The 15,132-nt window shown below is 33.9% G+C and overlaps 3 protein-coding genes across 3 annotated transcripts; all 3 read right to left on the bottom strand.

Annotated features, from left to right (window-relative positions):
• Window positions 1-736: 736 nt before the first annotated feature.
• LOC105802219 (triacylglycerol lipase OBL1) lies at window positions 737-3,184 on the bottom strand. Its single transcript, XM_012633724.2, has 5 exons — window positions 2,749-3,184; window positions 2,471-2,664; window positions 2,338-2,371; window positions 1,627-2,243; window positions 737-1,311 (listed from the first exon to the last, which is right to left on the bottom strand). The coding sequence occupies exons 1-5, from the start codon at window positions 3,059-3,061 to the stop codon at window positions 1,033-1,035; spliced, it is 1,437 nt and encodes a 478-aa protein (XP_012489178.1). The 5' UTR covers window positions 3,062-3,184; the 3' UTR covers window positions 737-1,032.
• Window positions 3,185-5,655: 2,471 nt separating this feature from the next.
• On the bottom strand, window positions 5,656-8,030 carry LOC105802222 (triacylglycerol lipase OBL1). The gene is made up of 5 exons (XM_012633727.2): window positions 7,721-8,030; window positions 7,443-7,636; window positions 6,909-6,942; window positions 6,141-6,742; window positions 5,656-6,051 (listed from the first exon to the last, which is right to left on the bottom strand). The coding sequence occupies exons 1-5, from the start codon at window positions 8,028-8,030 to the stop codon at window positions 5,758-5,760; spliced, it is 1,434 nt and encodes a 477-aa protein (XP_012489181.1). The 3' UTR covers window positions 5,656-5,757.
• Window positions 8,031-11,053: 3,023 nt separating this feature from the next.
• Window positions 11,054-14,618, bottom strand: LOC105802223 (triacylglycerol lipase OBL1). Its single transcript, XM_012633728.2, has 5 exons — window positions 14,229-14,618; window positions 12,783-12,976; window positions 12,659-12,692; window positions 11,963-12,570; window positions 11,054-11,565 (listed from the first exon to the last, which is right to left on the bottom strand). The coding sequence occupies exons 1-5, from the start codon at window positions 14,539-14,541 to the stop codon at window positions 11,263-11,265; spliced, it is 1,452 nt and encodes a 483-aa protein (XP_012489182.1). The 5' UTR covers window positions 14,542-14,618; the 3' UTR covers window positions 11,054-11,262.
• Between the last annotated feature and the right edge of the window lie 514 nt (window positions 14,619-15,132).

Here is a 15,132-nt window from a genome sequence, read left to right as displayed (position 1 = left end):
TGTCAAGCCTCACAATTAATCAACATTTCAGCAAGAAGATCAAGAGAAACAGGCATTGCTGAAGCGACAACACAGATTGATTCATACTCTATGGGCAATCCAGCAAGAATAATGCTATTATGTTCCAGTGCAGACACGAGATGACCAGCAGCAACCAATGTGTCAAACAAAATTTTTATCTTGGACAAATATTCTTTAATGGTGAGATGCCCTTTCTTTTGAGAATACAAAGTATGTCGTAAAGTAGAGACTGACATAGTAGATTTAGTAGCAACCCTCCGAATAACAGCACTTCAGATATCAAAGCTCGAACGAGCATCAGCAAGATGTACCAGAATATCATCAAAAATCGTGGATAACAGCCAAGAAGCCAACAGCTTGTTTTGCTGTTTGTGAACCAAGAAGTCAGGATTAGCCACAAGATTGCCATCACTTTCAACAAGAGACTGTGGAGGAACACTAACAGTGCCAAGAACGAAATCTTGTAGTCCGTACCCTTCAAGAATCAACAAGACTTATTGTTTCCACAACAGAAAATTACGCTCACCTAGTTTTATTGTATCATGTTTGGGAAACTGCTAAATTTTCCTCAAAAAACCACACCCAGGATCAGGATCAGAAGAGGAAATATGAATGGAGGGATGGTTACCATTATCATTACCTGAAACTGCATCTGTTGCCATTAAAGAAAACAACTTATGGCTCAGATACCATAAAGAGAATTAAGAGAAGAACATTGAGAAACTGAATAATAGTTGTACATTCTTAACATACATCTGAAATACAAGCTAACACTAAGTATTAACAGCTAACTAACTACTACCAGAATACCAGCTAACTACCACAACTGCAGCTAACTACCACAACTACTTTCATTCCTTAATAGAGATGAGCTAGATTTATACAAGAGGATTAGATAGAAACCATAAAAAAAGCTCATGCAACTAACAACCTATCACACTAACTCTTTAGTACATATTTAAACTTTTAACATTTCTGTTGAAATATTAAAAGTGCAAACGAAACTCTTGTTTAGGAACGGTTCTTTTTATGGTGGAAAGGATGGAAATGAAGATGGCGGAGGGATCCAAGACGAGTGGAGTTGACATAATCTTGGGCACAGTGAGCTGGTATACCAGGGATCATCAATCCAAAGATTCTGATAAAAAATAGCGGCCACCCTTCCTTGTAATCTGCTCCATACTTGGTCAACATAATGAAGCTTCTTATCAGCTCATAAATGGCGTTTCTTCGCATGTCAATGGAGCCCCAAATTGACAAATAGTTCTTGTATGGTTCTTCCTCAACTATCTGCATACATTTCCCAATTCATCAGACCGGGTCAAGCTCTTTCAAGAAAGGCTTGATTAAATAATGTCGCCTTCGGCATTTTTAGTAACTAAATTGGGTCTTGACTATTACATTTAAGATGATAACTCTGGTCGGTTGAATTGACCACAATAATATATTATAACTATTTTTTTTTATAGAAGGAGAAGAGGATTATGTTATCTAGATTTAACCCTAAACAAGATTTCCAATCAACGGGAAATAACATAATTTTTTATAAGCTATATTGAAAACCCCTTTAATTTGTTGAAATATGTATGATGTTGACTTTCTTACCGATGCTTGATATTGGCTGTTATAGTAAACGCAGGTACCAAAGTGCTTGAAGAGGCCATCAGAAGGAATCCTAGGAACCATATCATTACAGTAAACATATCTGTAATATTCAATCCTATTCTTTCTGAAATTCTCCTCCATGTACTGCCCGAACGCTTCGTCCCCAACTCTGGGTTGTCCGAACGTGTAAACCCCTTCCATCCTCTCAAGCAACAATTCCTCGTCATGGTAAAACAGTATCCCCGGGAAAAGAATTGCCAACGCCCCGCCCAAACTGTGGCCCGTCACTATAAATTTGGCTTCGGGGTTCTGTTGCAAAAGGTATCTCAACGTATCCCTTATGTCGTAGTAAGCCAAGGGTGCTCGGCGTGGAGGGTGAGCTGAATCGTGGTCCACTTGTTGCGCCCACCCTGCATTATTTTGCATCCCCAGGGCTTTCAAGAAACCGCTATGAACTTTTCCAATGTGAGGGAATTCGTACCATGACAAATCAACGTCCGAACACCAATCTTCGGAATTAAACGGTTGTGTTCCTCTGAAGCACACAACAATGGTGTCGTGGTCAACACTTTTATCTCGAAACATTACAACTTGTGTATCGGCTCTTCCAAGGAAATCTGTCCATGTCATTAACAATTAATTAACAAATCATTCCATTAATATAAGTTGAAAATAATTAATTATACTGCAAATCAAGAGGTAATCGGATACCATTCCAATAATCTTTATATCCCAAGAACTCCATCTGCACACGAACCAAGCAAACTGTAAGTCCAATTATGAATATTAACCTAATTTCTTTTATAAATAACAGTAAGTAAAAGGAAACCATCGTCCTACATACCTTCCATTGACCTTCGATAAGAGCTTGGTTATAAGCAGCGTTATTGTAAGCTGCTTTACAAGCCATAATCGAGAGTGCTGGATAATACATGGCATTTCCATATTTAATATTAATATCTAACTCCATTCTCGTGTCTGTAAATCCAACAAAAGAGAGGTAGGTTGCAGCCTTCTTGTCTGGAATCACAACCCTCACTGTTCAACGTACAACCAGACATGATTATATTTATTGCACCCAAAGCTAATATCTCAAAGTGAAGGACATAAATATTTATATACCTTGCATGATATTTCTTATGAGACCAAAGAAGCCACCATTAATGTAGAAAAAGTTGAGTAAAAACACTATGGTTCTCCCTATCATCGCCATCGGCATGGATAACTTTAGCAGAAACTTTTGTATCAGTGCAGAAATGACTATAAGAAGCCTGTACAGGAAACTTTCTAGTTCTTCAAGAGAGGACTCGATGAATTTCCTCTTCTTTACATTTCTGGAAAATAAGACGCTAAAAATGTCAAAGAGAGAGGCTTCCTTAGGGTTTATAAGCAAATAACTTGTGTACAAGTCTTTTTTGCTGGGTTTGGCTTCCATGATCGACACTGGAATACACTATTTGTGGGGAGGGGGGCTTCGATTACTTTTTGGGATGCTTGAGAATCAGCTTTAAATGCCAAATTTATAGGCAGAAAGAAATTACCTAGAGATATACAACACGTCTTTGGCAGTTGGCACACTGAATATTTATTTTCACGTGTATTTATTATCACAATTATTTGTCTATAAAGCAAAAAATTCAACCTTAACCTTGTTGATTCCATCAAGTAATATAAATCCATCCGTCAATACTTGGGTACTCAGCTGTTGACATTTAAAATCATTAAAAGGTGTAAGTCGGTGAGTGTTTAAAAGTCATCAGATGCCACCCTAATACTAGAAATTGCAAGGAAATTCCTTTTTATTCACAAGTTTATTTTCACCTACCGTTTCTAATACCTTTTCACCTTGATTTTCTTATTATGTTACTCTACGCTTTTCATTTAGTTTACCTACTTTTATTTTTATAATTTTAGTATTTTTGAATTCAACTATTAAAATTCATACCATTTTTTATTAAATTTTTAAATATAATAGTCATTGTAAAGGTTGTTATGAATTTGATTAGAATTTTATAAAATTTTTTAAAAATTAGTATAATTATAAATTTTTAAATAATTTTTTTATTTTTGAAAATAAGTTATAAATTTCAATTTTTTTGAATTTTCTGATATTTTTAAAAAATTATCTATAGTTAAAGTAAATAAATAAAAGTTAATTTTTATTTATAATTCAATTATTCATTAATTTTATGATAATGAAATGATGAAAACGTAACACCTCATAATATTGAAAGTTGGGTGAGTAACTTTAATTTCAACCTCTCGTGAATTGTGAAGAAAGAGAAATTAATAAAATAAATAATAATAGTGAAATGTGAGCACCAGACGCTTAATAATATATTATATATTATAGAATCATTTGTACATCACAAGATAGACCATGCACGGTTATAAATAATAATATATTATATATCTAGCTTGTATCATGCATAGAATCATTTGTACATCACAAGATAGACCATGCACGGTTATAAATATTTAATCAATCGTTACATTAAAATTTTAAATTGAAAGTGTGAGATGCATTTATTACTACTTTTATCTGTCATTATTGATGACATTTTGCGATAGACTTTTGAGTGGCTTCCATTTGTTTAGCAGGGACGAGTTTTGAATTATTGATTGATGAATTCCTTTATTTTCTTAACTGCAATTAAGTACTGTATCTGATATCTGCAATTAAATACAGCAAGAGCAGTATTTGTACCAATCAGATGAGGTACGATATCATCATTAGCTGTTGATACTAACTGCACCATGCAAGTAGCTTATCCTGTTGTCTAAAACCAACAAACTGTGGATTCTCAGTTACTTCACTGTCCTCCTTTTTGACATACTGAGGAGGAGTTTCTATAGTGTCTAAAACAAAACCACTTAACCCATAGCCCTCAACTATCAATGTAACTTGATGTTTCCATACAATGTCATTATTCTCAGTCAACTTGACAATCTCATGCTTTGGAAACTGATGGGTTGGTAAAAAAGAAGACCAAGAAACTCATTAACATTCTAAGAAGACATCCCTGTACCTAGGTGAAACGGTGGTGGCATCATCCCTGTACCTGATTGAAACACAGGCTGTCAATTCAAGCTCCTCATTGATAGGGTCACCACGATCATGTTGATTTACAGGATTGTTTTGAATTTTGTATGTCACAACAGCCATTACACTAGAACCCTGAATACCAATAGAAACGCCAGCAAAACTGTACAACCTTACAGCACTAGTTCAGTCAATATAAATAATTCTCAACAGGACTCCAAAAGCTATTACGCAATAGCTTTGATACCATGAACACAAAACAAGAAACTAAAGAAAGAAGATGATGAAACTTTCTTATTTCAGCTTAAAACTCTTACTTACAATACAAGATGGACTGTGTTTATATAGCAAACTGATTAACGCCGACCAAACTGAAACCTAACTACTAACAAACTGTTAACAGTCATTAACTGAGCGTAGTCAGTTCACTAATAAGAATAATATTTGGTTTTGAAGATTTGTGATGGAAGAGAAATAGGATACGGCAAGAACCTCCAACCCCGTTTTGCAAGCATCGCTAAGTTGAACTAGTGAAGACTTTTGAACCCCATACCTTCCAATTTCTTAGGAACACAAAGACCAGGGATTTAAATTGCGGTCACGGCCGTGTTTTCGGTCGTATTGCATTTTCGCGGTTACGGATATAACGGATGCTATTGCGGTAATTGCGGGTATCGTGGTCGTGAATTTAAAAAAAAATTCACACAACTTATTGTAAAATATAATAGCGCGTGGTTTTTACAGTAACAATTTTGGATGGTGCCGCTACCACTATATAACGGCCACTATTTCGGTAACGGACCGCTATTTAAATCCCTGACAAAGACAATCCCAAGACATCCAATGAGTTTTATGTCTTCCATCAGCTTTGGAGCTCCACCAAAATGAATTCATCATTTTTTGCAAATCATTACGATTATTACTTCTTTAATTCTATTAATGAATCTTTATAATCACAGCAATAATCTTCAAACAATTGCCCAAAGTCCCTAATTAAAGTGATCATTTCCATTTGTTCTGAAGAATAAAAATGAAGTACAGCATCTCTAATTCATTAGCTAAAATGGGTGTTAAAAAGGTCTCTTATTTTAGGCATATCCATTGATAGTTTTCCATGGATGGCGATGATGTTGAAGTTGGTGATATATCCGACGAGAAATCAATCGAGTTGCATTAACATATTCATGGGGATTATGAGCAGATAGGCCTGGGAAACCAAGTCCCCATAATCTAAGCACAATAAGCGACCAAGTTTCTTTATATTCTGGACCCTTTATCAATGGCAGAATGAACCCCCTTACAAGTTCCCATCCCGAATTCAAGAATCTGGGTATCCATACAAACAGTGAGATGTAATTCTTGTGGGGTTGTTCCTCAAGTACCTGCTCCACAAAATCAGATTTCATTATTCCAGAAAACTGACCAAACCGAAACAATAATCCGATGTGTTAAAGGTTTTTGGGACTCTCACCTTCCCTTTGTAGCAGCTATTGAAGTAAAGGCATGCCCCAAAGTGCTTATACAGAAAGGTCAAATCATCGGTAGGTGTTCTAGGGACCATATCATTGCAGTAAACATATCTCAGATACCTAATCCCATGCTTCCTCAACTGTAATTCCATGAACTCTTTGAACTTCTTGTCACCGACCCTCGGCTGCCCAAACGTATACACCCCTTCCATTCTATTCAACAGCCACGTTTCTTTATGCAACGCCAAAACAGCCGCGAACAATATCGATAAAGCCCCTCCCAGACTGTGACCAGCCACCATGAATCTGGTTTCGTTGTTCGGATTCAGTTTTTGTTTCAGCTTCTCCCGTATGGTGTAGTAAGCCAGTGAGCGGCGGTGGTCGTCGATGTGAGGTGGCCAACCTTTTTCCATGACTAACCCCAAAGCTTTCATGAATCCGCCATGGATCTTTCCCATCTCGTCGAGTTCGTACCAGGAGAGGTCTAAATCGGTGCTCCAATCATCTGCATTGAAGGGTTCGGTTCCTCTGAAGGCTACGATTATCATGTCTGTTGTTTTATCGTGGACCATAAAGGCTTGCGTGTTGCTCTTCTTTTGATAATCTGCTAAAGGAGTTTCCGTGCTTCGGAGTTTAATTTTGTAAATAATAAAAGAATTATGTGGATCCGATTCTTTATTTATTTATTTTTAAAATATAGATACAGAAATTATGATCTTACAAATATAAATACGAGCGAGATATTTGTGAAAGATTGGATTTTTTCTTACCATTCCAGAAGCAGTAGTACCCAATAAATTCCATCTGCACCAATTGGTAGCCTCTTCATATTATTCAATATTCAATATTCAATATTCAATCAATTGGATCTATTATTTTAAATGGATGGATAGGAAAAGAACTGTAAGAAGGATGTTAAAGTGTAAAAAGAATTGTCATCAATTGTTTGACTACAAATTACAAAAAAAACGTTATTTTTGTATTTTGTAGGTTCAATAAATATTAAAATGTATAATTTTTTAAATAATTTATATTGACTAACATTTGATCTTTCAAATAGTAAAATTAGATATGTAGTAATATATATATATATATATATATCCCATTAACTACGATATATAATCCATCCAACAGTCGAAAAATCAGACAAAAGGCATCACAATTGTAAACAATGAAATTTGCCCGACCTTCCAAATTCCAGAAATCACTTCATTTTTAACACAGAAAAGAATATATGCATTAACTTATTGCATGCAGCGTACACGAGTTTTCAGAAAAATAAATTAAAATTTTAAAGAAATTACCTTCCAGTAATCCCTAACAACTCTTTCAACAAAAGCTTGATTCTCGTAAGAAATTTTAGCCGCCATAGCCGCCAATGCTCCAAAGTATCTGCAATCTCCAGGTTTGATATTCTGATCTAATTCAACTCGCCTATCTAGGCTTCCAATGAAGGACACGAAAGCTTCCGATTCTCGATCCACCATTTTCACCTTACCTGTAGTCAAGCTAATCATCAATCCATGCACATTCTCTGTTTTTATTTACAGCAATTTATCTGTTAATGTGGGTTAATTATAACCTCGCAAAAGATTGAAGAAAAGCACGAAAATGTTGTCGTTCAATGAGACCAAGTTCACCCACATTTCCAGCTTTTCGCCGATCCATCTCAGGGGCTTCGCTGCATGGAGAAGCATCTTTTGGGACGATAGAGACATGAAAATAAGCCATTTCCGGCGGATATTTTCCTGGAATTTCTCCGGTGGGCACTCCACAAAGGCTTTCTTTTCAAGTTCATGGTCCCATAGGAGGCGGAAAAGATCGAGAACACTCACTTCGTTTGGCCTCAACACTAAATAATTTCCGGAAAAATTATGAGACTGAGAAGCCATAGGCTTATTGGGTCGAAGGAAATGTATTCGAGAGTTGGTTTTATTTGTTTTAATTACTATAATTACAACGCATTTGTGTTAATTAAATTTTTTATATTCGGTTAATGTAGACATTGTAGACACGAGTTGTATAGGTATATATCCCTAGCTTCGTAATCCAGCAATTTTGCAACAACGTATTACCTCTAACGATATTTGATCATCTGATTTAATTAATAATTAAGCATTTAGTTGAAGCAGTGAATGGAATATTGTTAGGTAATTACTTGGCGTTTCAACGATGAAGATTCCGACGAATACTATATACATATATTTGCTTAACCCAGGAGAGATTCTAAGATTCTGGTGAGTTGAAGTAAGAATCAACACATGGACTAAATCTAATCATAAAACAAAGCATCTTCATGATTCCACACCCTACTATCCTTTCCCAAACAGCTTCAAGATTCAACAACTATTTCGTAATTCCCTCCTCACTGCTGTCCGCTTTCAAACTCTATTTCCTTCCCTAATTTTCTACGAACTTTGATAAAATAAATTACTAAAAATTCATTAAAAAAAATAGAAAAATTTGACATCTACCGATCAATAGAATTTTTACTTAAAATCTCATCGGCTGATAGATATCGCCTCAATGGAGCTATGATGGAGGTATGTTCAGCGGCAGCCTGTTTTTACTTTGAACTTTCAAACGCACTGGCCCTGGATTGCTTCCAAACCCCATGTTCCTCCATCCAATCAACAATATTATTAATCGTCATTTTTTTCTGTATTAATACAGCTCTACTCCAAATATCCATGCACTTGTCTGCCTACGTCTTCCTCTCCCACCTTGACATCCATGTTTTTCATATTATTTTAACATCATCGATATCAATTGAATTAAAAGTTAATTGACAAGTAATTATGGGATGCGTGTTTATTTATATATAAATAAAAAGTAATTATTGTTTATTAAATATATATAAAAATAATTAAATACATTCGTTCATATTATACCGGAAATCGAATTGATATATGTAGGAACTTTTCGTTATGATGGATGTTATTTTTAAAATTAATTTTTCCAAGTAATAATATATTTCATTAAAAATCTGAAATGTTGAAGATAATAACCAAGAGAACAAAATAGTTTATACAACAAATGTAATCCAATAAATCACCAAAATGTTAGAAGAAGTTGGAGGATTTTTTTTTTAATAAAAGCATCTCATTAGTATGAAGCTATCAAAATGTTAAGTTGATAGATTTATCTTATACGCCCATTTTAGGTTCGTCAATTTTCATGAATAAACCAAAAAAAAAACATCATTATTCAAAATACTTATAAGACAAATGGAAACAATAACATAAATAAAACGGTTTGCATACAATAAAATCACCTTAGCTAAACTATAAGCTGCATGTTTATTTTTTGGTAAAATATTTTATGATTGAAGCGTTTTAAAATTATATGTATATATGTCCTTAATAAAGCAAAATTGATTGAATAAGATGGTGCAGCGGTGGCAGGCAATGTAGCTTTGGACTGGATGAGGTAAAGGCCGAGCTTTGGGCTGGTCTAAGTAATGAGTTGATTGTGAGTGAGAAAAAGAAAATCTTTGAACACGTTTGGTTTAGTTAATTGAGTTTTCCTTGGTATTTTAATAAATATTAAGTTTATGTGTTCATTTACTGTATTATTTTCAATCTTCTGTAGGGTTCTTAACATCTTGGATTAGAACTTAAATAAAAAAAAGTCTAACTGCCTAAAATGAAAATGAATGGAAAAGATAAAACATAGAATTTTAGTTGGATTTTTAGGCATTTTATATGATTCCAGTTTCTGGATGGGAATTGCTGCATTTGATATCAATAAAAATGATTATTTTTCACTCCTTATAAAGCACTAAATAGGCAGTCCAGTGGATAGTTGTAGCAATATTCCTGGAATGATAATGATCTCCACTTCCACTTTCAAGCATCTGAAAGTGAAAGATATCATTTTCTACTTTAAATCTTTGATAAAAGGATCAGTAAGATAATTATTTTTTAAAGAATGGGTATATTAAATTATTTCGAAATTTCACTTTCTAAATCAAAAGTCTTATAACATTGTTTACAAAACTTTTTGTCCCCCATTTCGGAGAACTTTTCGAGGCAAAAACTCTGAGGAAGATAACTTTCAACCAATCATTAATGCCCGAGCATACGAGTTGAAGAATCACATGTCTAATATTGTTATATATTGAAGACTTGGTTATCTATTTATATATGAGTTGAGATAACACTTATTTGTGGGAAAAAAAAAAAAAAAAGGAAGAAGAGAGTGATGAAAGATGAAAAATCAGAAAAGGGAGCTAGGGAAGATGGGATGCTGTAATAGTAGAAAATGATAAGATTATGGTTTTTTTTTTTTTTTAATGAGCTTAAACATTTAACAATATTTATAAACTAAACATTTAAGAGATCCAGATTTTATTTAAAGTGATTTTTTAATAATATTTATTTTAAATTATACAATCGGTCACACTAGTTAAACTAAAAGCCAATGATTAGAGCTGTAGTCTTAAAAACATTAATATTGCAGTGGGATACTCATGTTCCACGAGAAACGCTATCTTTACGAGAGAGGGAACCTTTTAATAAAATGTCAGATGCTATGGTCAATCATAGCCCCTATCTTCTTCGCATGCCATTATTGGTTCCCACTCTGAATAGACAACCAGATTGATGGGAAACCAAACATATTATTTATTGAAATTTTCCTGCAAAAAATATAAAGTTGTGTCCAAACAGATTTAAAAATGTGAATGAAATGCAAACTTTTAAAAAGGGATGACCCCATTTCATCAAACTTTTCAAGCTGCACTCCCATATTTACAGTTCCTAATGCTGTAATTAATCCCAACATGATTATGAACTTATGAATTATAACTGTTATTAATTTGGATACAAATATTTATAATTTGAATTTGCCTTCAATACTCCATTAAAAGTATATATTATGAGTCTGTAAAAAGAAAACAAAAAAGGATGCAAAGTAGACGAAGGTACAATTTTATTATCACAAACACAGATGAAAATACATAAACTTGGAAGTAAACACAACGGCTAGATTCAACCCTGGTGGTATTGGAACACCTTCCAGTTATTCTCCCAGATATCATGGAAATGGAAATTCATCATGAACTCCCAAATCCCAAGCCCGATAAGTTTACACAGATAGATATTTATTATGGAGGAAGATGCATTAGGCAGCAAGCAAAGGGACTTCAAAACCAAGTGCCTTTTTAGTGTGGAGAGGAAGGAATAAAACATCATCGGGTTTGCCAAGACGAGTGGAGTTGACATAGTCTTGGGGACAATGGTTTGCAACTCCAGGGATTAACATTCCAAATAATCTCACACCAAACATCAGCCACCCATCTGTATAATCTGCTCCATATTTAACCTTCATTGTGAAGCTTCTTATCACCTCATAAATGGCGTTCATATGCATCGGAAAGAATCCAAACAGCGAGAAGTAGTTCAAGTATGGTACTTCCTCAACTATCTGCATTTAATAAATAGGATTTACCAAAAAGGTTAGGGGATATATTTATAAAACAATAAATGCATTGCTCATACCCAATGAGGATATCGTATAATTGTCTTCATCCCTTGGGAAAATTAATTTCTTGATGAGAAACGAGGGAACCATTTTCAAGTTTTATATCAACCACATAATTATTGCAGATCTGGGTTTTTTTTTTTAATTTCTAAATTATCTGACATATAGTATCATGTGTCTGTCAATAAGCACATGTGTATAGTGAATGACAGGATCCTGACAATATCTATTCGAACATAAAAGAAAAAAAGACAATATCTTCATCTAAAACATTTTGGTTCCGAAATCTTGTATTTTATTTTATTTTAAATTTTATATAATGTTGTAAAAAAAAATTTACCTTTGCTTGATATTTGCTGTTGTAGTAAACGCAGGTACCAAAGTGCTTGAACATACCGTCGAAAGGAACCCTAGGAACTATATCATTACAGTAAACATATCTGTAAAACTGGATCCCATTTTTGTTCAAATTCTTCTCCATGTAGCCGGCAAAGGCTTCGTCACCAACTCTGGGCTGCCCGAACGTGTAAACGCCTTCCATTCTCTCAAGCACCAACTGTTCGTCGTGGTAAAACAAAATCGCCGGGAAAAGAGCAGCCAAGGCGCCGCCCAAACTGTGGCCCGTCACTATAACCTTCGCCTGAGGGTTGTTCTTCAAAAGGTCTTTCAACATATCCCTTATGTCATAATAAGCCAAGGGTGCTTTGCGGGTAAGATCTGGAACCACAAACTTGGGCCAACCCACAAGTTTCTGCATCCCCAAAGCTTTCAAGAAACCACTGTGAATCTTCCCAATGTTGGGGAATTCGTACCAAGACAGATCGGCGTCCGAACACCAATCGTCGGCACAAAACGGTTGTGTTCCTCGGAAGGAAACAACAATAGTGTCGTGCTCCGAAGTTTTGTTTCGGAACATCACCACTTGGGTATCCGGTTGCCTCAGGTAATCTGTCAAAGCAAATCCATCCAGTTAACGTCGATTTGTTAAAAGTGATAATTTTAAACGAAAAGAAGTAACGAATGTATTTGTTGATACCGTTCCAATAATTATAGAATCCGATGACTTCCATCTGCAGACAAAGACAACAAACAATGTAAGAATCAAATGATGTTTGATTATCAACAGAAATAAAAACTAAACAAAACAAAAATTATCGTACCCCCCAATTGTTTTTGATTATAGATTTGTTGTAAGCAGCATTATTATAAACAGCTTTACAAGTCATAATCGCAAGTGCTGGATAATACATAGAATTCCCGTATATAATTTGTTTGTCTAAATCCATTCTCAAGTCCGTATATCCAACAGCAGAGACATAGGTTGCTGCTTCTCGGCTTGGAATCACCACCTTCCCTGTTCATCGTACAGATAATTAAAATTCATCGCTGTATGTCGTCTCTTAAATGAACGGTTTCTATATTAGTTTGGTTTTTTTCTTTTTTTTAATCTGTTTTGTTGTTTTTTGGTTTTGGTTTGTTCGGCTAAGATATTTTTTTTCAGCTTTCTACAATAAGGATGAAATTTCACTTTAGTCTTGTTGCAGAAGACAGAAATATTTAATACAGCATGAACAAAAAAAGCTCGTCAGCCTCCTTAATTTTCTTATTTTTAGTTCCATGCATGCACTATACTTATGTCTTCGGGGGAATAATGATAATTCAACCCAAAACTTCTATTTAAAAAATGAAATGGTGATTCTTTCATATTATCTTAGATTTGTAAGAAAAATGTCGAAATTGAAACTAGGGTAACTAAGATCGAAAATATCACATTCTTACGGTTAAAAATATTGATCTAGATTTATTTTTGTTAGGAGTCAAGTTAACTAGTTATGGTTAGATTAATCTTCAAAAGGTTGAAAATAAAATTAAAACAAAACTCCTTTTCTTTAGTTTAAACTGTAATGCCTTTACCAATTATTAATTATATTTATTGCTACAGTAATAATTTAACTGAAGTAAGTCATATTCTCAAGCACTTTTTGTGTTTATTAACTCAATCACTAAACCTCTCAGCAAAATTCAATTACTAAACTGTAAATATAATTGAGCAAAAGAAAATGATGGTGGTGATATCAAGATTCCTTTCAAATTTTTTTTTTAAAGAACGTAAACTCATTTGCATATAAATAAAACAATATATTTCTATTTTGTATTGTTTATACTCATTAAATTAAAAATATAATCAACATTTGTCAAAATAAACTCAGATCTGCATCTTTTATTAAATTATATCCCTTAATCATAATATTTTTAGTTAATGTTCTCATCATAATATTCAAGTAATAAAATTAATGGAGAATTCATTTTATTTAGTGAAGAGTGACCACTTAATTAAATATTAATATCCCATTTTACTAGAAATTTGGAGGAGCTCTTGTCCTGCAAAAGATATACAAATGGTGAAAATAGAAATAATATATATACATATAGATTTACATATTGGAAGCCAATTTTTCAATATTATTTTATGCTTAAGATATCAATTTGCTCATCTTTGGGTGTAAATATAAGCGAAAACAGTAATGCATAAATAAAAAACCCTAAACAAAGAAATAGATGTAAGTAAATTACTTTATATGTTGGTGAATATGTAGTGTGTATACCTGTCATGACCTTTTTAATGAGACCAAACAAGCCACCATTGTTAGTGAAAAGGTTGAGCATATCCTCAAAAGTTTGGCCAGCCAAAGCCATTGGCATCTTTATGGAAAGCAGAAACTTCTGTAACAGAGTAGAGAGGAATATAACAAGTCTATACCAGAAACTGTCCTCAGTTTCGATACTGGTTTCGATAAATTTTCTCTTCTTTAAATTTTTAGAAAATAAGAGGGCGGTTAGATCAAAGAAAGAGGCTTTCTTAGGGTTCAATAGCATATAATTGCTATAGAACTGCTTTCTGCCTGGCGTCACTTCCATGGCTCCGCTGCAAACAAAAAGAAAACACTAAGTTGTATGATTGGGGGAGGGGGAATTCAGCTTAGGGATGCTTTGCTATTGAGGTTTGATGCCAAATTTATAGGCAGAAGCAACATGGAGATGGGCTCCAAGTTGGGTAGGATACTGGCAAATGACATGCATTGGATTAATTATAGAGGGTTGATTATTATTTTTCCACGTGTTTTTAAACACTGTCAATTGTTATTCGGATTTGTTCTCCATATCTCTTTTACTTTTCTATATACCTACTTGATATATTTAAGTTTTCTTCTACGCAGTTCCCATAAAAATCATGTCCGATCCAGATAAGGTTCTTGTAAATGGTAGTTACAATGAATAATAATAAAAGTCATTGGAGTTTGTAATTGTATTGTACTTGTTACACTCTGTGCATCATTGATGCATAAGTCTCATACACCATCAGTGAATAATAATATGACACATCATTGTTAGATTAAACAAAAAATATGGAGGACTTGTAAATAAATACTAATAATTCCATTAATAGTAACTATTATAAATAAATATTAATAATTCTTGGTTTAGGATCTTGAGTTTTAGTATTTATTT

The sequence above is a fragment of the Gossypium raimondii genome, chromosome 11, assembly GCF_025698545.1.
Source record: "Gossypium raimondii isolate GPD5lz chromosome 11, ASM2569854v1, whole genome shotgun sequence".
NCBI classification, from domain to species: domain Eukaryota; kingdom Viridiplantae; phylum Streptophyta; class Magnoliopsida; order Malvales; family Malvaceae; genus Gossypium; species Gossypium raimondii.
Note: the sequence above shows the minus strand (reverse complement) of the source record. Positions and strands in the feature narration are given on the sequence as shown.

What these genes read in the sequence shown, in the direction of transcription:
- LOC105802219 (XM_012633724.2), bottom strand. Translation starts at nt 3,061, where the DNA reads ATGGAAGCCAAACCCAGCAAAAAAGACTTGTACACAAGTTATTTGCTT. An exon ending in TTATCGAAGGTCAATGGAAG is followed by an intron (nt 2,372 to 2,470) that starts GTATGTAGGACG and finishes GTTCGTGTGCAG; the next exon opens with ATGGAGTTCTTGGGATATAA. An exon ending in ACAGCCAATATCAAGCATCG is followed by an intron (nt 1,312 to 1,626) that starts GTAAGAAAGTCA and finishes AAATGTATGCAG; the next exon opens with ATAGTTGAGGAAGAACCATA.
- LOC105802222 (XM_012633727.2), bottom strand. Translation starts at nt 8,030, where the DNA reads ATGGCTTCTCAGTCTCATAATTTTTCCGGAAATTATTTAGTGTTGAGG. An exon ending in GTACTACTGCTTCTGGAATG is followed by an intron (nt 6,743 to 6,908) that starts GTAAGAAAAAAT and finishes CTCCTTTAGCAG; the next exon opens with ATTATCAAAAGAAGAGCAAC. An exon ending in ATAGCTGCTACAAAGGGAAG is followed by an intron (nt 6,052 to 6,140) that starts GTGAGAGTCCCA and finishes TTTGTGGAGCAG; the next exon opens with GTACTTGAGGAACAACCCCA.
- LOC105802223 (XM_012633728.2), bottom strand. Translation starts at nt 14,541, where the DNA reads ATGGAAGTGACGCCAGGCAGAAAGCAGTTCTATAGCAATTATATGCTA. An exon ending in TAATCAAAAACAATTGGGGG is followed by an intron (nt 12,693 to 12,782) that starts GTACGATAATTT and finishes CTTTGTCTGCAG; the next exon opens with ATGGAAGTCATCGGATTCTA. An exon ending in ACAGCAAATATCAAGCAAAG is followed by an intron (nt 11,566 to 11,962) that starts GTAAATTTTTTT and finishes TATTAAATGCAG; the next exon opens with ATAGTTGAGGAAGTACCATA.